The 22871-nt window shown below is 37.9% G+C and overlaps 1 protein-coding gene across 2 annotated transcripts in view; it reads left to right on the top strand.

The window, feature by feature from the left end:
* The window catches only part of EFNA5 (ephrin A5), a 208527-nt gene extending 191674 nt beyond the window's left edge, over nucleotides 1–16853 (top strand). Inside the window, exons 3-5 of one of the 2 annotated variants that reach the window (XM_062604248.1) lie at nucleotides 8361–8426; nucleotides 8818–8898; nucleotides 13885–16853. In XM_062604248.1, coding sequence (XP_062460232.1) covers nucleotides 8361–8426; nucleotides 8818–8898; nucleotides 13885–14006 — 269 coding nt within the window. In that variant the 3' untranslated portion in view covers nucleotides 14007–16853. The remainder of the gene's footprint in view (nucleotides 1–8360; nucleotides 8427–8817; nucleotides 8899–13884) is intronic. The other variant, XM_062604249.1, reaches the window with a different exon arrangement.
* The last annotated feature ends 6018 nt before the right edge of the window (nucleotides 16854–22871 follow it).

The raw sequence follows: 22871 nt of genomic DNA on the forward strand, positions 1-22871 counted from the left end.
CTTGCAACTAAAAGTCCATTCACAGTAGAATATGCCTTTCATTTATTTCCAGTTGAGCTTTGGTTTTTAATAAGAAGAAACACCAGAGAGGCAAGACTGCTTCGGCAGAAAGCTCAGAATGCAGTTAGATGACAGCTTTGTCCTGGTACATAAACAAACATAACTGTTCTTGTTTTTATTAAAAAAAAAAAGAAGTCTTTGGAAAGAGCATCCAAGTTTGGTTCTTGCTTCTCACTTTGGTTCAAAGGCTTGGTGCAGGGCAACAGCTAAGCCAGGGCTGGGTTTTTCTGGAGAAAAAATGTCTGCTTCATTGTCCTTCTGAAGGCGTGAAGAGTACAGGCTGCCATGCATTAAGGTGATTTTTTTTTTCCTGAACTCAACCAGACTCAGTGACTTGGAAGGACAGATCATAACAGTATGAGTGTATCAAACCTTTGGACTGAACCCAAAGTGGTGCCGTCTGCCTTATATGAGCCCTCAGCTGCTACTCATGTCTGGAGATATCCAGTGCTGTGAAGAACTGGGCTTTGGAATGCTTTGACGTTCTGCAATGGATTAGAAACTGCAATAAAAATTATGTTCTTCCTAGCCAAGCAGCTGCAATGGGAAAGTTAATTCAGCATTAAGTGCTAATGCAGAAACAGGGTCTATGTATTACTTTCTTCCAAGAACTCTTACTAAAATAACATTTTTCTGAAAAGTTATTTCCATTTTCTAGGCTCTTTTTAGGGGGTCTGAGAAATATAGTCACCTGTGAGATAAACCATAATAATCCAGTGTTTTTACAAGTGCGAAGCTGGTGAGGATTAAGCATTAGAAGCTGGTGAGGTATAAAACTTTAGAAAATTAAAGTAGTATTTCACAATTTGTTTGTTGTTGTGCACACACCTTTTATCAAGTCTTTTTCTCCCTTACTGTGCACTCTGTAATTTGTATTTTACATGAAGTGCAGAATATAAGTTTGTGTATTTGTCTAGGCATGTATATACCTGCATATACAGATGAGTACAGAAATACTATGTGTTTTTACATTCACTTCATAAAGATGTAGCTGAGCCTGCAGGAGTAAAGCAAATTACGCATTTGTATTAGGTGCCCTTTTAATACCATGGATTTTAAAACTTAATTTGGAAATACTAGTATCCATAGTAATTTTGCCTTTATTAAGCCATAAGCATTTGTATGATTGTTTATTTAATTTCCTTGTTAGGTATTTTTTCTAGTTTTCAAGTGTTCTTGGCATTGCTAGATCAGGTGGTTTTATAGACAAGATTCATGGTCTGTTGGCTTGAGATTCTGAGTCTTTAGCCTGCTCAGTAATTTTTTTTTCATGAAATCTCATCTTGGTGATGACTAAACAAAGAGACTTTGAAATAGCAAGAGTACAAATAAGTTTAGTCACAATTTACTGAGGAAATGTGTTTAATTTTTATGTCTGAAGAATGAGTAAGTCGTGGACATTCACTGTTTAAATTTTCTCAGAATGGAGTTTCTTTTTTTGCTACCAGAACAAAACTTTTGCTGGTATGTTGCAATGAAAGAGCAGACACACAAAACCTCTTTCTTCAATTTAAACTCATGAATTAGTGAAAGGTATCTATTTTTAATTTTTTATTTTAACACTTACAAGGAAAAAATCCTTTAAGGTAGCTTCTTTTTGATTAATAATTTTAAAGACTGTTGTCCTGATATATGGGTCTTACTTCATGCATGCACACAAAGGAATGCTTTATTGATTCATTAAATTCTAGCTGACTTTTTCAGTTGTACCATTTATGCAAATTTGTAACATATTTCAATCTAAAGAGTGATAAGAATATTAATAACTAATTCTGCATTTACTTGCCTAATTTACATACATTTGTATTGTATGGTAAATCACATGAAAACCTACAGGGGAAAGGCTCAGCTCTTCTAACAACTAATAGGCTATTTTTTCTTTTGACTTGCACAAATTGAGAAATATTGCCTGTGGCAAACATGATGGAAAACTGCATTTTTAATGCTTCCACACATACTCATTTCTTTGCAAAGAAAGAAGCAGATGATTGTTCTTAAAACTTTCTAAAGGTCTGTAGCTGACACAGAATATTGGATGCTAAAACACTTCAGGTTGGTGGAATTGTGATTTGCAAGTGTTGTGGTTAAAGCCCAGTTGGCAACTCAGCCACCAGCCCTCACTCCCCCCATTTCCTCCCCCTGCTCCAGGAGGGATGGGGAGGAGAATCAAAAGAATGTAACTCCTGTGGGCTGAGATAAGAACAGTCCAGTAACTAAGGTATAACACAAAACCACTACTGTTACCACCAATAATAATAATGATAAGGGAGATAACAAGGGAAGAGAATGCAACTGCTCATCGCCTGCTGACTGATACCCAGCCCGACCAGAGCAGTGATCTAACCCTTCCGGGTAACTGCCCCCAGTTTTACATCTTGGGCATGATGTGCTGTGGTATGGAATACCCCTTTGGCTAGTTTGGGTCAGGTGTCCTGTCTCTGCTTCCTCCCGGCTTCCCCTCCTGGCAGAGCATGAGACTCAGAAAGTCCTTGGTCAGACTAAACACTACTAAGCAGCAGCTAAAAATGGCGGTGTTATCAGCGCTGTTCCCAGGCTGAAAGTCAAAAACACTGCACTGCACCAGCTACTAAGAAGGAGAAAAATGACTGCTGCTGCTGAACCCAGGACAGCAGGTCATGTAAGGTTACCTGGATGTTGGATTTGACTAATGGGAGTGGTATTGTGCCTGAAAGAAATAGAGGCAAATCATAGCTATAAATATTTTCTTCTGAAGAGATTATCTGTACCTCACAGGACTAAGAAAGTGGAAAGACTGCATAAACATGAGTTTCTGATTTACAGCATGCAGCATCCTGTGTATGGGGTTGCTGCAAGTTCTCCATTTGTGGTGTTTTGCCAGGCGATTACCAAAGTTACATGTGCAACCCTTTTGACTGGGCAGTATTAGGTGTATACTCTGGCTACATGCATGTGGCATCTCAATTTAGTGTGCTGGAGAGAATTTAAAAATTGGTTCCCTATTCTCTTCTCATTCTGAATCAATATTTATGGTCAGTACTTGTGGTTGGGAAGTATTTACCAGTGCCAGAATCTGTGTAACACACGCAGAGGATGTTAGTAGTAGTATATCTGCAGTGAACTGAAGTGAGATGTTGGTGTGATATCTCAGATCTTCTCCACAAGGAGACCCTGTTTCTAGACATCTTAGCAGAGGCCAGAAAAAAAGCATTCATCACATTTTCTTGAAACAGTGAGAATAGTCTTGTCTCCACAGTATTTAATGAACACTGCTTTATAATTCTTCTGAGAATACTCCAGATGAGCTGGTAATAGAAACTTGAAATACAAAACAGCAAGAGTTGTCATCTGCACAATAGCTGCATCATGCTATGTCAGGGCTTGGGGGTGTTGCAATTCTGCGTAAGGAAAAAGTTTCTGCTCTTTTACCAGTGTCTGCCCTTTCTAAAACAGAAGTGCTATCTGAGTGACTTAGGTAAATGGAGAGCTATTTGTACACTGAATGTTTCCAGTTTTGCTCTCCAATAGGGTTGGTCCATAGTGGGTTGTGCCTGGGATATTAAATATATTTGTAGTGCTAAATGAGGACTTGAGTTGCATTTTATTTTATTTTTATTTTTATTTTTTTATATCAGAACTTGTGTTTGAAGAAAAGATGCAATGCTGTAATTAGAAAGCTAAGAATGTGCGACGAGACAAAAAGAGGAAACCACTGATTACATGTGAATATCAGTAAATGGAATGGTGGAGACACTTCCCATATGTGGCATCTTAGTAAATTGTTCTTAGCTTAGAAACAGAGGCTGAGATAGTTGCCAGCCAAACTGCTGCCTGTCTTAGGAAAGGAAATACTTAATTACAGCTTTAGTCACATGACTAGCAAGCCATTATAACCAAGTTATTTTGGGGCTTTTAATAGTTATTCTTTTTTGTATATTTAGTTTTTAATTACCTATCTTTTTAGGTTATTGGGCCATATATTGATGGCATTTTTAGGAGTTTGGGGGATTTAACATAATAAATTTCACTCCAATATCGTTGGGGAAATAAAAAACCCATGCTGTTTTCTCTGTGCGTCACTTTTTGTTCTCTGTGTCACTTTTTGTTCTCTGTTTGTGGCTTCCTGCAGCCGTTCAATAGCCCTGCTAAACCTTATCAGTCTGAGGAAGGACCTAACCTGCTTTTTATATGCTATATTAATACTGTACCCTGTGTTTTCTAGCAGAGAAATGCTTGGGAGTGGGATGAAAGGAGCTGGATATCCCCCCCCCCCCCCCCCCCCCATTTAAATATAGCTAGCAAATACTGAAATATTTATGGTTTGGTTCTAGATGAGGAGAGATTAATTTTCTTCACTCCCCTTTCATTACAAGAGGAAGTAGTTCAGAAAAGAGAAATTTTCTTATCTAATTTGGTGTTAATGGGCCATTTTCGGATCCAGCTTAGATCTAGTCCTGTGTGCAGTAGCTCATTGCAAGGAATTTTTTGTAGTTCAGTTAATGGATGCAGAATATTCATCTCATGAGTACACACATCATTACTTGAATTTCTTCTAAATCATGTAATTTTCCTATTAAAAAGAAAAAAAAAAAGAGGCACCAAACCAGTTATGTTTATAATCACTGAGGTATTTTCTTGTATCTTGTGATTTCAGAGGGATTTTGTTGCACACTTCCCTCTAACCCCAAGTCTTTGTGTAACTGTAAAGTCTGAAACATATTCTTTAAAAGAGAGAACCATGAAATTGTCATGAAGTTGCTGGTAAAGATGAGGTAGAGCCAGGGAGGAGTGAAGTATCATAGGAACTGTGATGATGTATAAGAACTAGTCACACTGAAGTTCTTTTTCTGTTTTCCATTGTGGTTCTTCCTGACACAGACTAAACAGTCAGACCTTTTCTATTCTAATATCATTCATGAAAAAAAAAGAGGATATAACCTCTTTTGCTCATTATTAGAGATCTTTTTTTCAAAGCTGGGTTTTTGGGTTTTTCGTTTTGTTTGTTTTTTTTTTGTTGTTGTTGTTTTACAGCAGGACTTCAACTACCTTTTTTTTTTCCCTTGGGAATTTTGGCTTTTGAAATGGAAAATGTTTCTTGAGATGGGTTCCATTAACATCAGAGACTTCCTGCTCCCAGAACTAGCCTCTATTTTACAGCTAATATCACCTTTAAAATGGGCAAATGGAAAAGCCGTATACCAAAGCCTTAGGAGCTTGCCTGGTTTTGTGCAGAAAGGAGAATAAGGTTCTCTTAGTATGTCCTAGAAAGGCCATCTTTTCTTAAACTATAGCTCATTTCAGTGGAATGTAGCAACAGCAATGCTTAACCTGGGAAGCACCTTTTAGCAGATCCCAGCTAACAAAGGGAAGCAATCTTTTGCCTTTCCTGACTCTTCTATGTGGGTAATATATCTGATCTTAAGGGAAAAACTGTAATTGGTCTTTGCTTTTTCTTTTAAGATGAAAAGAAGAAAGGGAGGGAGGGAGAAGGAGAAAGGAAATAAAAACAATTGGTGGCAGTCATGCATCTTAGCAAATAGTTAACTTCTCAGGGAAGTGGAAGAGATTGCAATGTATTCCTACATCAGCCTCAGTCTTGGTTGTTGAGGTAGAGATAGCAGAACAATATGATGTCACTTGTTTTGGTTTTTTTTGGTGTTTTTTTTTTTTTTTAATTCATTATTATTCCTTCTGAAAGAGTAAAAAAAATATTAAAGAGGAATCTTTCTGGGTTTATTGCAAACATCGACAATACATAATTTTCCTAGAAAGGTAAAAAGCACCTTTTCATACTTATTGCTAAAACTGTCCATTTCTGGGATGATGATTTAAATGCAAGTGCTATGGTTGCAATAGGACTGCAGTTTGTGGTATAATCTGTAGCTGCAACCCAGAGGACTGCTAATTAAGTAGGGAATGGATTTTAGTGTTTTTGTTCCAAAAAACATGGACTCATAGAATAGTTAGGATTGGAAAGGACTTTAAGATCATCTAGTTCCAACTTCCCTAGGCCCATGGACAGGGGTGCCTCATACTAGACCATGTTGCCCAAGACACTGTCCAACCTGGCCTTGAACACTGCTGGAGATGGAGCATTTACCATGGCCAATCACTAGCACTGTTTGCTCTTTAATGTGTGCAAATATTATGTACACATATAAACTTAAATGTAGAGAACATTAATTTTCTGGTTTTCCAGACAGAATATTATTACCTCCTCACTGTCTTAGCTAGTCAGTGGTATCCTTGTTAGTTACCGACTAACAGATTATTCTAATTAACAGCAGTGAGCAAAGCATGCTTATCTTACGGACATTAACAACAGTATGTAAGCATCAAAGCTAAAACTTCCCTTTAAATAAGTGTGTTTCATGATGCACTTCTGAAATAATTTCTGAACAGAAGAATCTGTTAGTGATAAAATTACTGTAGGGACTCTATTTTGGCTAATGTTGGAAATGTTATTTCCACCTTCATGCTAGTAATATTGTAATGACTATATAATTCTTATCTTTCAAGATGTCTGTTTAGTCTGAGTGAAGTATTTAGCCAGTTGCATATATTCAATCAGAGCCACAGAAAGGACACAATTTCCTGAGTATAACTACAGAGTGCAAATATTGTGCCCTAAATAACACACCAGTTACTGTAAATGTCATTAAAGACAGTTTTTCTGATTTTGATTTAGTAAGAGCCCATAGCAATGCCAGCTGTTAACACTTCTTTACTGCTTGTCATTGTGAAGGGGAAATATCATTTCTACACACTTTTGTCTTTTGATTAAAAGAGGGAAGCAATTTTTCAAGCACTTCCCAACAGGTGCAGACCCATGGCATTAGCTGTACTGGACTCTTTACTTTGCTCCTTTTTTGTGTTTGTACTGAATTTTCTAGTTCTTGGCAAGTTTTCCTAGGAAAAAGCTGACATCTGTCTTGGAAGCACATCATCAAAGATGAAGGGAATTTATTTCTAGCTGGTTGAGGAGCCCTTCAAGTGTAAGATGAGCATGAAGACAATGAGATCGTGTCTGTGTAAAAAACATTTTATTTGTTATTGTCACAAACTGGACAAAATTAAGAAAAAATAGATGAAACAGTGATAAACAGAACAAACTAGCATCTTGCCAGCCCAATCATCTTTTGTAGATCATGACAGTTTCCAATAGTTGCCATTTGCTACAAAAAACAACTTATTCTGCCTTAATACATAGCTTTTTTAGTTATAGGGGAGACTATGTAATGAAACAAAAATTACTTTGTAGTGCTGCAGGCAACATTTTCAACTATAGCTTTTGAGGTTTTTTGTGAGGGTAAAAAAACATGGATGTGAACAGTTTCTCAGAAGTGAAAATCTGGATGCCCAGGTCAAGTTTCTTGGATGCCAATGTACAATTTCAAAATTGCAGACCCTGGTGAGAGTTACCAGTGTGTTCAGATTGGCAGATAATACACTAGGGAATCCAGTCTGTGGTGACAGGCAGGCACATTTCTCTATAATCATGCCTTTTGAGGCACGCATAGTTCTAGAAAGGAAGTTTTCACAGCAACATGTATTCCTGGGAAATAACTAGGTGCTGACAGTAGTCTTATGTGTATGATCTTTTGCATTAGACATTATGTTTTCACTTTTTTTCAGTAAGTACTCTTAAAATGAAAAACTTTGAATGGACAATTATGAGGTAGGACAGAAAGAAGGAATAAGCTGGTTTTGGTTTGTTAGTTAATGGAATATGGGGAATCATGTTTTGACCGAAGCAATGTAAGTCTTTTCTCAACAAAGGCAGATGTATTGGAACATGGAGGCTGACTTTGACATATTAGTTTAGTGGCATGTATTTCTACTTTTGTTGGGAGTATATACATAGTTCTATTTTTAGCATTGTCACCTTCAGTATCACTTTGATTTTTCATCTCTTTTTAGATTGCTGAAGCCAAGACTAGCTTTTCTCTAAGTGATCTTAATTATTTTGAAGTGTAATTTTTCAGAGCAGACACCTGCATTACGGCAGAAACCATATTAAAACATCCTCTTGAGAAAAAAATGTGGAAAGGTGAAAGGAGATAATGAAACATTGAAAATACCATGTGCTTCACTTCTTCTATGTAAAATAATCAAAAAAGGGATTAGTATAAATTGTGAAGTTCTTTCCTTGCTTTTCATAATCAAAATATTTTGTGCACTCGAAGTCCTTACCATCAGTCTGAAATGTCTCCAGCCATTCGGATGAAGGGGAGGTAAAGGATATTTTATTTTAGCACAAAAAATGATTTTAATTTTCACTTTCTTACTTTTCCACGTCTTTCCTTCTTTCCCATTTACAGCTTCTGCAATCCCAGGTAATGGAAGGAGATCCTGTCTAAAGCTTAAGGTCTTTGTGCGACCAGCAAGTAAGTTCTTCAGATTAAGCTTCCGAGGGTAGCTTTGTAGCGCATGCTTTACTGTGTGGTCTAGTAAACAGCAGTAAATCTTATTTTACTGTTAAATCTTGTGTATCTGTTCTGTACAGCAATATTTGTGCTATGATTTTCATCGTATTTTCTTATCATTTTTCATAAAGCTTTGTTTTAATTATATGACAGTTGCTAACTTGTTGTTTCTTAGACTGTTGTGCAAGTGGAAGGCTATACTGGCATTTGGTCGAGTGCCACAGAGTTTAAAATATAAATATGCTTAGCTATGTATACTAAATTGAAAGACAAAAGAGAGGAAAAAAGGAAAGTGGGGAGTTTAAGGGTGTCTCACTAACATATTTGGCTGTTATCTCTATTTTTGTTATAGACAGCTGTATGAAAACTATAGGTGTTCATGATCGTGTTTTCGATGTTAACGACAAAGTAGAAAATTCATTAGAACCAGCAGGTTAGTATGCTTAGAGAATCTCTTTTAACAAATGCGTGTATCCCTCTGGTGCTTCAGTACTTTTTTTCCCCTTCTCTCTGCATGCTTTGCATGGTACATCTGCTCCACTTTTGAACATTTCTAGCAGTGCTAATATCGCTTATGCTTTCCTGTATCATTGTTTAATGCAGGGGAGGAAAATTGCTTGATTTGTTTTTTAGGTGATGTGGTTTAATAAAATATGGTATGTGCCAGTGTAAAATTTTTTCCAGTCTCTGAAGTCACTGGCCCATTGAAGCCAAAGCCCCAGCTCATCGGCAAAACTCTATTTACTAACTGAGCACAAAGTGTTAGAAATAGTCAATGAGCACAACTTCATTTATTATGTGCTTTCAAAAGACTTTCAGAAAAACAGAGCCACTCCTTATTTCATGCTAGTGTATGAAATAGGTATGCATCTGACTGTGTAAGTAAGCAATTAGTCCTTTAAAATTATATATATTTTTATGTATATTTGGTTAGGCAAAGTATAATTTTTTACATGTATGCACACAAACACACACACTCTTAATATCTATAAATTCCTATCCTGTTTTTAGTGAATCAAATTTAAGTTTTGGGCAGCTTTTTTATCCCTTGTTTTGCAAAACACTGCCTTAGGGATAAGAATAATTCTTGCTATGATAAAAGCCCTTCCATAGCCTAGGGCAATTTACATTAACCTCCACCGTCACAAGCTAATGTGTTTCCTGTGTGAAAAGTGCATGTATATGGTTTGTATAGCTTAGATTTATGACAGATAGAAGCATTTTTAGTTCTAGGGGTGTGAGTAATCCCACCAAGTTGAATGAGATGGCTCATGACATTAAAATTAGGTGTATATGTAGGAAGAATATTTGGAATAGTAGTACTAACTGTTCATTTTATATGTACCTACACATTACTCACACTTTTTATTCAAGCCTCAATAATTAATATACATAGTTCTAAAACCCCCAAAATATACCAGAAAAGAATTCCACACAAACCATTTAGTACATACTGTGACAAACAGATTACCAGTATCTCTTCCCCCCCCCCCCCCAATGCTATTTGAAAGAGACTTCCTCTTTGGTATGAAGCAACATATTTTTTTTCTCTTTGTTAGTTGCATTTTCTTTAATTAAAAGTCATTATTTATACAGAAGTATAAATAATGCTTCCAGAAGTCATCCAGTTTGAATGATTTACTTATTGGTACACAATAGATTTTATTACTTTTCTTTTAAGAGAATTTTTGGAACTCTCCTAAAAATTTCAGGTTTTAGAATCAAAGATGTTCTCTAAGCAAAGTTAGATGCAAGGAGAGTGCATTTATATTAAGATATATTTGTATATTTCTTAAGAGCAGTCTTTTACAGAAAGCATTAGGATGATTTTTCACTACCTCCAAGTAACCTATGAATCTAGGAATTCAATTCACTTCTGTGTGTTTTGTGATTTGGTGAACTTGGGTGAATTGATGTGCATTTCTCCTGTTAACTGGTTTGCAAAACAGATCATCTGAGTGTTATATGCCTTATTTTAGCAAACTTGTTAAACATTTTTCTTACCAGCAGTGCTGCTCACTTCCCATTGAATGGCTATACCTAGCTAGCACCATCACAAAATCATATTGTTAGAAAGCAGTAGGCAAACCAGCGAACAAAAGTCATACAAAGTGCATCTTGCAGTCTGAGATGAAATACTGCTTTTGTTACCACTGGTAACTAATAGATTTAATGAGAAGGTTTGGTAGCAGAAAGTTTCCACTCCTGACATCAGTATCTATTTGCATTATTATTTGCACCAGTCATCATTAGACAATCAGTCGTTCCTAGATCTGCCAACAGCTGACACACTTTTCTATTATTAGGTTATTAAACTTACCACTACCTTGGTGGACCTTGTTGCATGTGATCTGTGTCATGTACTAATTTACCTGCTCCTGACATGCATCTTCTGCTTCTGTGCTCTCCCCTAGCCTGCCACTGACTTCCACAGTAGACAGAAGAACTGGGAGGCAAGAGGGTCATGTTCAGCAGATTACTTACTATCACCTTTCTTTTAAGAATCATGATTTGTGTAATTTTTGAACACTTGTAATTACATTGGTCAGTTCAGGAATTTATAGGAAAATGGTCTATAGAGATCACACTTGTTTCAGAAGAGATTAAAAGTAATTGGCCTATTCCTGTCCTCCCCCTCTTTTCATCCTTAATAATAAAAATAAAATGTCACTAAACAAAAATTGCAGCTGTGCATACCTGGAAAATCTATACCTGAAGCATATGATGTAAAGCTACGTGATCAAGAAAATTCATGGCAGTTGAAATACTTTTTTCTAATTTCTGCTGCATTCCTGGTCTTCAGCAGTGATCTTCCAGATTTTAAGCACAAATTTTGTACCCTTCATCACTTGCCTTCAGTGTTAAAAATAAAGCAATACCTTTTCCGCAAGCATTAAAGATTGTGCAGTGTTACAACTCTGCATCTCCAAGGAAAATCATATTTGTATATGATTTTGAGAGCACAGATTAACCAAATGCTCTAATGTACAAGTGCAGAAACCTTGGGACTGCGCTGACAGAAAACCCAGATGATTTCTTGAAAGGAACCCATTAATGTTACATAAAAATTAATTCCTCTATGAAGAATGGCTTTATAAAAATGGCACCACAGAAGATCGCCATATTTTTCATGTAAAATAAGTAATCTTTTGTTAATTTTTTTTTTTTTTAACAGTAGCCCATGTTCCTGTCATTGCAGTATCTGATAGTCAAAGTGAATGAGAATTTATTACTGCTTTACACTAGTTTTGCCCTATTGTATTTTAGTGCTGACTCATGAATGTAATTAGGACAAAGCCTTCGGCATTCGACATTGCAAGTTCAGGTTTATTTCCAATTCTGTTGGTGATGCAAGAGGTGAAAGGTGTATATCATTTTCCTCTGCAGTTTTACTTCATCAGCAGTGAGTAAATATTTTCAAATCAGGAAGAACTGACTCTCTCTCTGTATATATATATATATATATATATATATATATATATAAAAGAAGAGTTAACAGTTACAATAGGGATATTTTTTCCTCGTAACTTCTTAGAGTATGATTTAATTAGGACCTGCTTTTGTGAAATACTGTACTCTCGTTGCACTGTCACCAAAGCACAGAAGTGTAATTCAGAAGTGAAATGCGAGACAGCTTTTGGTAGTCACAGCTGCTGGAACTGGAACATTTCAGTAGCCAGCATTCGCTGAAAGGGCCTTGCTCAGGGCTGAAGTGCCTGGTAAGGTCTCCCTGCCATACATGGTGAAGAGCTGTAACCAGTCATTCCAGCCAGCCTCTCCCACTGTCATCAGTGGGACTGCCATCTGATGATGTACTTTTCTTACAAGTATGAATATATTTACAGCTGATCAGTGCTTGCTTTTCATACTTTTGCCTTGAGCAGCCCTGAAGACCTGTTGGTAAGCTTAATGTGATTGTAGTACTGAGAAAAAAAAACGTGATAAATCGCTAATCCAGATTGCTATGCATCTTTCTGTGTAACTGAACTGGGGCTGAAGAGCCTATTAACTTAAATTGTGCTAAGTGCTCTACCTGCTTTTGTGCTAGGTGTCAAGGTTATGAAAGAAGGGATCTTGTTTCTAGTTAAAGCGAAGTAACAAAGCAGCATGGTGATCCCATGACTCAAGCGTTTGACAGTCACATTGAGTGTCCTGACTCAAGCCTTTAACCAGACTTGCAAAGCTCTCACCCAGGGCCATTCTGGCAGTGCAGTTTGTTGAGATGGGAGCTATGAGACAGATACATCACAGATACATCAACATATCTCACAAAATGGGGGAGTTTAATTACACTAAGTAGTGAGATACTATTAATCTTCCTGGAAATTTAGGCACTCTAAAATAAGAATAAATTTTGAGGCCACTTCATACTTCCTGAAAAGGTTTAGCTTATTTAATTTATTTGGTACTAAGAAAATACAAATCCAGAGATGAATTTTTATGGCAAGTTTCAGACAGATTAATTTGTAAATAGTCAAATTAGATAACTGTGGATATGGAAGACTTTGCAGAGGAAAGTATCATACCTGTAACAGCACTGAAGTTGAATTTTACTTCACCTACCAACATTTATGTTACAAGCTGTAGCTTTAAGGCTGATCTTTGGTTAGCAAAAGCTAAAGAGAGCTTTATTTGGTATCATAAATTTAGTATTCGCTACTGTGTTCTCTTCTGCCACTAATGTATGTTTACCTAACTCAGCTGGTTCTTTTTTCCATTATTTTTAGCAGTATATACATAAATGGGGGGGGGGGGGGAGTGTACCATAAAAGGTAGTCTGTTACCTGCGAGGTTTTCCAGATTTAGTATGTTCTATAAAATTGGAGATTATCATGTGTTAGCCTTTAGAATTCTCTTTTGAGAAAGGGAGACTGATCTTATACCCCCTGTACATCCACAGATGTGGTACACTTCAGTGGAAATTTCATGTGTGGAAGTGGAATATATGCCTGGGCTTACAGGCTGTCATTTCAAATTTAGGACCCAAAATCTGTAACTCAGTAAGGGGATTAACTGTGAAATTAATTCTGAGCATGTGCAGCTCTTCTTCAAAGCCTTTTGAAAATCAGGTGTTTTTATTTAGCTGCCTCCCTATTGACATTGCTATCTAACAAGCCATCCAAACCTATATCTACAGTGTTTTATTAGAAGAGGAATCATTCATTCCTCAGTGTGCTGAAATCAGACTTACTTTCTGCTCCTCTGGTCTTCCGTGGGACTTTTGCCAGTAAGAAATGCAGGACTTGGCCCCAGGTTGGTTACGTAATGAGGTATTGCACGCTTGTGAAAGTCAGTGACAGCACAAGGTTCATTGGCCTATTTCATAAAGGCACTGAAATCTACTTAAGAGTTGTCGGCTCAGTGAGAGTTTATTAAGGATGCAAAATCTCATTGGAATGTATGCTTTGTGTTTGAACAGATGATACCGTACATGAGTCAGCTGAACCATCCCGTGGCGAGAACACGGCACAGACACCAAGGATACCCAGCCGGCTTTTGGCAACTCTGTTGTTCCTCCTGGCAATGCTTTTGATATTATAGCACAGTATGCTCCGGCAACCTGTCGCAGAAAATACGAGGGTCTTGGAACATCAAAGATCCACCTAACTCATCATCCCAGGAAAGGGACTTTATTGTTTTTGCAGATGTCAAATTGTTATTTTTCCCTTTTCCCTTTTCTTCTCCCTTTAGCCTGAACTCAGCAAAAATTTGAAGGGGATAACTAGCTTCAGCACCCACCCCTACCTACCCTTGACTTTCTTAACCCCTCCATATAAATAAAAGGACTCCAAATGGAAATGCCAAACTATGATAGTGACACTAGTGATTCTTATTTTCCTCTGCATTCTCCTTTAAGAAGTCACCTCTGTTAGCTCACTGTGTCATCCATATGTGGACAAGGAAGAACAGTGGCAGATGCAGTCAGTGAAGGATAAGGAAAGTGAGTTAAAGCCTGAGAGAGTTTTTCTCTGATACAATATTTATGCCTTCTCATTCAGCACTGTAAGATGATCATGCAAGGCATCGTGTCACCATGTCAGGACTGGAGGGGAAATATTAAGAATAGATATAACACCATTTCCTCCAGGAGTTTCTAAGTGAACAGGCTTCTGAAAGGGAAAGACTGTGTTTCTTACAGGACTGTCTTGAAACATCTTTGACAGTAGAGTTTGTGCTCAAGAGTAGAAATGCTGTCTTTTGGTGAGATGAAGAAGTTCATACTTAGGAATGTTAGCGCACAGAAGGAAAGGTTGGATTTAGGAAACTTCACTGGGGGTGTGAGTGCCTCTGTTATTTCGTTTTAAGGGGATATTGCACACCGGATTATTTTATTTTAAAACAAATCACCGTGGTGCTACGATTTTTTTCTTGAAATGCAGAGGCACTTTTGAGAATAAAGTGACCTTCCCCAGCACTGACTTAGTAGCTGATAGCCTTGGATGCTGCTCTGGGTGTCAATACATGCTAAGAGAGGATGTAAGTGGCCTGAGAAAACGTGTTCATGACACAGGATCTCCAGTGTGCTCTTGATTTGTCTCTCCTGCAAGTTCCTCAATCATGAGAACAAACCACGTGTAGAAGCCAGGACAGTAGTAGCATTGTTTGGTGGGGGGAAAGAAAAGAAGCGTGGACTACAAATTCAAGTGTTGATTTTTTTATCTTTTCCCCTTCCAGCAGAGTTTGAAGAGTAAAGGAAACGTGTTTATCAGCCAGAGATAAACTAGATGGGCTCCCAAAGACTTAACAAAATATTTTTTTAAAAATCCTCTAGAATAGAATGTGCATTATTTAGATATACTTCATGCTGAGAGTAAGTATATATGCTTGTCCTATTTAAACATGTGAGAGAAGTGGTAACCCTTGATGCAATTAGGAAATGGGACTGTCTTGTTTGATGGAATTAGGAATGACCCTGTTTAAGGAATCTGAGCCTTGGCTAACACAGAACTTTAAAAAGTCATTTGCCAGGAAGTGCAAGCCTTGGGATGGTTTTTGGCTAGGCTGCTGTGAATCTTGGACTGCTAAGCATAATCTAGGAAATATCAGGCCAAGACTGAAACAAAGCTTTTCTAACAAAACCTGTGATAATTATGTTAAATGAGTTACAAACATGAACCGGGTTCGAGCAAAATCAGAGTTTTCTATATTAATTCTGAAGTCTGCTGTAACAAAATTGAGTAATACCATTAATGGACAGCACTTCGTGGGCTTTTTTCTTTTTAATGGAGAAAAGCTTTTCAGAAGTTGAAGCAGCCCACTATGCAAAAGAGAAGAAAAGGGGGAAATAAATTTAAGATGTAAAGGGAGGTTTGTGAGTGCTAAACTATGATCTGGGCTTGCCTGATATTGTACAACATTAGTATAGGGCCTGTGCTTACAGGAGGAACGTAGGAAATTTCCTCTAGTATGAAGAGCACGCAGTAAGATTATATGCAGTCTAAACAGTAGGGGAAGTCATCATCTCATTACAGGCTATCTATCTGGTACGTTTCTCTCTTTAATGTGGTTGTGAATGATACACACACTAGTATCTCCAGTAGGCAGGAATGAAAACGCTTTGATGAAGTAAGCTGAATCAAAATGCACCTTATCAAATGGGTTATTAACCAGAGTACAGACAATATTGCGTTACTGGTAACCATATTAAAATTGTTCATAGCAATTGCAGGCAGTCATACCAGTAGTGCCAATTTAATGTAGAAATGGCGACTTCATTTTTCATTCTTTGCCTCTGAATGATGTCAGAGTTCAAGACATATGTTTATCTACAGCAAAGGATTGTCACTAGTGCTCCTAGTGAAAATCACTCCTCTGTTTTATCACAGAATCCTGTAAGGTAGGTGAGGAACACCACGAGTGGTGCAGGGCAGATCCCTGAGCTGCCTGACATGGTGTGGCTTTGAGCATACCAGACACTGTCAGTTTGGTACTCAGTGGCATCAGGCAATCCCAGTCATACCAAGTACATAAACGCTGATGGGCTTTGTGTTGCATTTCATATTTCTGTATGCTTTAAATACACATGTTGGTGCAAATTAATGGAGATTTCTGCTCCTTTCCCCTTTATCTGCCCCATCTCTAGTCTGAGAGACTGATTCTCCCTCAGCCTAGGTGGCTTGCTTATCTCCGAGACCTGTACTCCTGGCTGCCAAGGACATTGCAATGTGAAGCAGGGAAAATAGGGATTGGTCAGTTTAGTGGATACTGTGTATCCTTTAATAGACAAGGTAACATTTCGTGGTAGTTTAGAGTATTGTTTTGTACTGTACTTACTTGGATGGTGAAGAAAAGACAAGTAAAACTTAAAGCTATGTTCTTTAAATTCTGTATTATTAGTAACCTCTGTTGTATATAGTGTTTGATAATAAAGTATTAATTTGATTCTTATGTCTTTTGTAAGTGAGAACAATAGACTTTCAGGATATTAAAATCATGCGTTGATTACAAGACAGAGCTTTGAAGCATCAAGTGTGATCATGGCTGAGTACTGAGAGACAAGTGGCCATGACACTGCAGCATACAGGACTCATCTTTGAAAATCATTCATCTAGTGCAAGACTTCACAATGTCAAGACCTGGAACAACATGACTTGATGACCAGTGTTTCGTCCTCAGTGTTTAAAGGTCTGATGTTGGAGCCCTATGGTTTCTGTGTTATTTTTTTGTTCTTTTGTATCATTTTTGTTTCAAAAGGGTTTTTTGGGGATATAGAAATTATTTTTTTTTTTTTTTTTGTTGTTGTTGTTGTTTGTTTGTTTCTTTTTTCTTTTCTGTTGTTTCATTTTTTTTTTGTTTGGGGGGGAGGGGTGTTTTTGGGTTGTTGGTTGCTTTTTTTTTCATTCTGGTTTTGTTTCCATGAATACTTTTTTCCAGAAAGGAACTTGCTAGTGTCATGTGTGATGTATGTATGTACTTGGTTCCAGAAGAACTAGAAACAAATCTGGGAGGTACTGAGAGTAGGTGAAGTAGATTGTTTCCTCTCCTATGTAATTGTGGAAGGAAAATAGTTGTATTTGTACCTGTTGATTCCCACCCCTAGCCCTCAAAATTGAGCTTAATCCATTGCCTTGTGAGAGCAATGATTTATTTGCTTTCAGAGGCTTAGAGTGTTAACTCTTCCCCTCCTTTCATTATGCTTGGATTTTGTAATCACCAGTTTTATTGTACAACCCTACACACTTCTCTTCCCTTTTCCTGCCTTTCGTCTTCTCCCACCCTTCTTTTTTAATTTGGAGCTATGAATAGGCAGATCTGTTTCTGGTCTGGCATCACTGAGTTTTTCCCATGCATTCACCCTCGAGCTTCTCAGATGTGAGACAAATCTCCCTACAATAGGCTTGCTGCCATTGTCTGTACAGTTTAATAGATGCTGGCATGTTGGAGGTTACCCATGAGTCTGTGAAATCTGCTTTCCATGCTTACTCTTGACACCCCATTGAACACACTCATTGTGTATGCATCTGGGTATGAAAGTCCAGCTCAGTGTGGTCCTGTGCTTGTACTGCCCTGCTTTGCAGTTTCTTTGCACTTATTCATTGAGTGCTGGTTTTGAAATGCTTACATTATATGAACTCAAGAGGAAATGTTAAACCAAAACAAAATAAGACAAAAACCCCAATAAAAAACACCGAAAATCCCCGCCCCATAAAATCTGTATTTGTATATACACGTGTCCGTACAATTATACTTAAATAAAATTAAAGATTTTCATCATTTTAATTGGTTCTCTTAGGCTATATTTTTGTTCAATTAATTATGTCTTCATTTTGGGGGCTTATTGTACCTACATTACATAGAATCATAGAACAGTTTGGGTTGGAAGGGACCTTTAAAGGTCATCTAGTTCCAAGCCCCCTGCAATGAGCTGGGACATCTTCAACTAGATCAGATTGCTGAGACCCCTGTCCAGCCTGACCTCGAACGTTTCCAGGGATGGGGCAAGCAATGAGGAGTACGAGTATTAAAGTGTGAAGAATGCAGTGGGCACAACTGACTATCCAGAGCTGTTACTACCAACATCCTGGCTGATCTAAAGACTGGCTGCTTTTCACCTTTTTTTTTAATGTGTTCATAGCTCTTCCAGATACTTAGGAGAGTAAGGAATTATATCAACCATGTGCTGAAGCATTACATGGTTTCCATCATCACTTTTGTCCAGCCCTAGGCCTCCTGAGCAGTCATCCTTACTCCCCTGAGTGTGGTATGGTCTAACTCTGGCTTCTTGAGGAACAGAGCTAGCTCCAAAACCATGCAAACAGGGCAGTTGCACAAGGTGCTTCTGTACTCAGGAAGCCCCTCAGACTGCTGAAGGGATGGGGTTGGAAGTGGGTTTGAAATCTCAGCCATATTTTTCTTTACAAAAAGTATGAAAAAGGCTCAGAGCAGTGGGAGCTTTGTGGATGGAAGAATTTGAGCGAGGGTGCCTCCTGAAGGGAAAAGGAAGAATGGGGAAGCAAGCAATTGGCTGCCTGTTTCTCTTCTTCCTTACTTCCACTCTCACCCCTACAGGGTGATGTAGTGCCTCTAAAAATGCACAGGACTGGACTGGTGTTGATTTGTATTTAGGTCTGAAATGGTTGTCTTTGACAGTGCCCACCCACTAATCATATGATGGGTTTAACCTGAAGATTTAGGTCACAAAAGGTGGGGGGCACATACCAAAACCTATAATACATGCACCATGCATTCAAAACTCAGCTGTAATTACACCATGGTAGAATTAAACTCACTGAAAGCTTTTTATTACATTTAATTAGTTGACAGGGCAGCAAGTACTAATTATAACTTACTCTAACCTTCCTTACAAATGAAAAGTGACAGCTTGCTGAGAGGAGAAGTGTGAGTATTTGATACAAAGAATTGATGCACCAGACTTTTCCTCTGGAGCTGTGATGTTACAACCAGGACAGGGTTATCAGTGACACATGTTCAGTATGTCTTAACATAATAGCCATGTGCAGAAAATATCCTGCAGTCTGACACACTTAGTAGCCTTTGCTCAGAAGACACTCTGCTTTTGCTGGGAATGGCATTTGATTTCATTTTTCTGCATTAGTGTGCACAATGGGCCTTTGTGCTCCTTCATCTTCTGCAGAATAATACTGCTCACAGAGTACCTCTGAGAGCATTTTTTAGGAATATTCAGGCATGTACCTTACCACTATGATATGGTTGTATGCCAAAGTGGTTTTATTCATTCAAGACAAAGCTTTGCTGTATATGTGTTACAGATGTGGTAACCAACTGAGATGGTTAAATTTTTACAGGCTTTAACAGCACAGGATTGAGAAGTGCCCCCTTCCTTAGAGCTCTTATTTTTGTTAGCATCTACCCTTACTAGAAAGTTTAGTTTAAAATATGATTTAACTTTGTATTACAGGTGTATGCCTAAGATCCTATATCAAGGCTCCATCTTCACTGTAAAGTCTGCAGAACAGTCAGCTCTTGTGTGAGATAGCTATTTATGTTTGTTTGTTTTCAGTACCATTTTGATTTGCTGCTATGAATAAAAGCAAGCTGAAGTATCACTAATTTAAAATTTTTTGTTAAAATTTTCTCCTGGAGCACATAGAAGCTTTTAAAACAAAGTGGGTTTTAAATGCAAAATATTCTTTGAAGGAAATTCAAATTGGAAGTGATATTGTGAAAATGTTGAAGAGCTAAGCAGGTTTTTTTGTTGGTTCCCTCCCCTACAGATGAATCTGTTAGCTGACTGATCTGTCAGTCATATTTAATTTGGGAGAATTCAGATCACAGGATAACTCTTGCAGCCACCAGCACATCTTGAAACACTATTTTTTCCTATGATGGTTCTTCAAGCAAGTTCTCGTGTCAGTTACAGAACAAGGAATATAAATACAAGAAATTGCAGGACAGCAACCTTGATGTCTACATGGCAGGAATGAAGAATTTTGTTTTGCCTAGAACTTTGTGAAAGCATACTGTATTCAAGATCAAGCGAAAAGAGTGATTTCTAGATGCTTATTCACGCTGTAATGTATCTCTGAAGTAAAGAAAAGAAGGAAGGTAGCTCTTTCTGTATATACAATCTTGACTGCAGTCTTACACGCATCTATCTTTGAGTTCTTATGTTCAAAGCATGCTCTAAGTGCTGTATTGTGGGACACCTTTGCTCATTTAGCAAAATATATTTTCCAGTAGTAATTTTAACATTTAAAAACATTTCTTTATCCACAGACAAAACTGCTGTTGGCAAAACTGAAATTTTTGTCTGAGTGGTATTTGTAAAAGGAAAGGTCAAATAAATGAAGAGGATACTGTAGGTATAAGCATCCCTATGTTCTTTCTATTGCTGAGAACCAATTTTGCCTTTCATTCTCATGTACTGTTACTTGCAGTAATTTTAAGTAAAGGTTCAATTAATCTCTGTCCACCTAGCCCAAGAAGTTTATGAAGTTTTTTGGTGGTTTTTTTGTTTGTTTTTCTTGCCTCACTGTCAACTCACCTATTGCAAAACAGAGGAATAATTCTAGAAACTGAATGCAACAAAAGCAAAGCGTCTTTAAGCCTTAATTCACAACCCTGATGTTCTGATCCTTTTATACTTAGGTATTGGGAATAAACTGAGTGCTACATATTGCAAATGGCAAGCTGTGGTCCTGCAGCAACTGTCCCTGCCTGAGGAGGATCAGAAGAAGCAGGCCCTTGGCTGGATGTGAATGCTTTAGTGGAAACTTGGCATGCTGTGCTTTACATTGCACTGCCTGTATCCCAGTCCTTCTGCAATGAGGATGGAGAAAAGGGTGGGGAAGAAAGAGCTCATTCAGTCACAGATGGCTAAACAGCAGTGGAAAGTATACAGCAGACTTTGAGCCAAGGAAATGGCTACTGGTGTAAACTGTCCATGAGTAAATGTCTTTCTTATTTGTTGAAATTCATAAAACCATTAAAAAGAAAACCTGCAAGGTGACAGATTGTGTTTTCTAGAAGTGGTTCTCTGGTCAAGCACTGCTGTGGAAGTCGGAGAGATTTACCATTCAACCAGGCCAACATTAATCAGTTTTGGAAACCCACTAGCAATTAGAAACATACATCCTACCTTGCCATTCCAACATAGAAAAAACCTGTAAACCTTGCAATTACCAAGGCTTCTCCAAGGCTGTATCTAGAGCTGTTGAATGTGAAGCTGGCAGCTCAGGATTTTGAAGAATCAGGCCCTTGTGAGAGGTCTCTGCCTGTTGCTGAGTGCTCTGTATACTGAATAGTTTAATGGTGTCTTTTAAACTTGGGTTTGGAAGTAAGTTTTTGTTGGTATATCTTTGCCATCAAAAAAATCCTGAAGCTGAATTAGTAGTGCAGAACACAGATAAAATGACTTTTTGGGAGAGGGATATAGCTACATTTCAGTTTTGGAGGACTGCAGAAACAAGGGATGGCTGCTGTGCTTTAAAATGGGTTGGTGGATCATGCCCAGTGTTAATAGTTAGACATTAAATGTGTCTAAATGAACCCATGCAGTGATGCTTATCAGGCTTTGTACATTAGTTTTACAATATCCTGGTTCTTTCACATGCATTACAAAAGGCCTTGTGTTCCCCTTGAAACAAAAGCCAAAACAAGTGTGCATATCATCCTTCCTAGTGAATATGTGACCCTTTTGTTTTCATTTATTTAATTAGTTATTCTGCATTTTATTTGCAGGTGAAGAGAAAGGAAAACCCATGCACACTTCCTGTGCTCTGGTCTCATTAGCCAGATTTCCTCAAGATTCTTGTACTCCAGAGAAGTTTTGCCAAGTGGCTAAATGAAATGCACACCGTATGAATATTTATGCTGGTTTAATGATGGGATTTTTGCATCCATGAATAATAAAGGGTTTAAGAAGAATAGATAAAGAGATTGGTACAAAACAGTGAAGTAGTTAATATAGCAACCTTTCCTAGCAGGGGACTCCATTGACAGCAACAGGCAGTGCATGCCTCTCTCTCTACCTTTCCTTTTCCTTTACCACCAAAATTTGTCTGATGGGACGTACTTTCAGATAGCTTTGCAGAAAGCAGGTGTTTCATCTATACTTTGTGCTACAGACACCTCTTACATGCTTCATTTAAGGAAACTCAAGGTTTTTGGCTAAGGACAGACCTTCAGCTTTTGAATACTGATAGTTGATTCAGATACACTCCAAAAATGTTTGCATTTAAATCTGAAGCTGCCACTTTGCTCTGTCTTTTCAGGACCAATTGACTGTCAAGTGCTTACAAGATATCAAGCCCTTGGGATTTATGTCAAAGCAGCACAATTTTCATGAGCTGAGGCAGGGAAGGACAATCCCTATTCCTTCCTGCTCCAGTTGAATGGAGCTGAAAGGAGATCACTTTAAGGTCTCACTTTTGGTGAGGTACAGGGAAGCTGCAAGGTCCTGAAGACCAGAGCCCTCTTTGTACT

The sequence above is a fragment of the Pezoporus occidentalis genome, unplaced genomic scaffold (assembly GCF_034315485.1).
Source record: "Pezoporus occidentalis ecotype Australia unplaced genomic scaffold, CSIRO_AGI_Poc_V1 ctg84, whole genome shotgun sequence".
Classification (NCBI taxonomy): domain Eukaryota; kingdom Metazoa; phylum Chordata; class Aves; order Psittaciformes; family Psittacidae; genus Pezoporus; species Pezoporus occidentalis.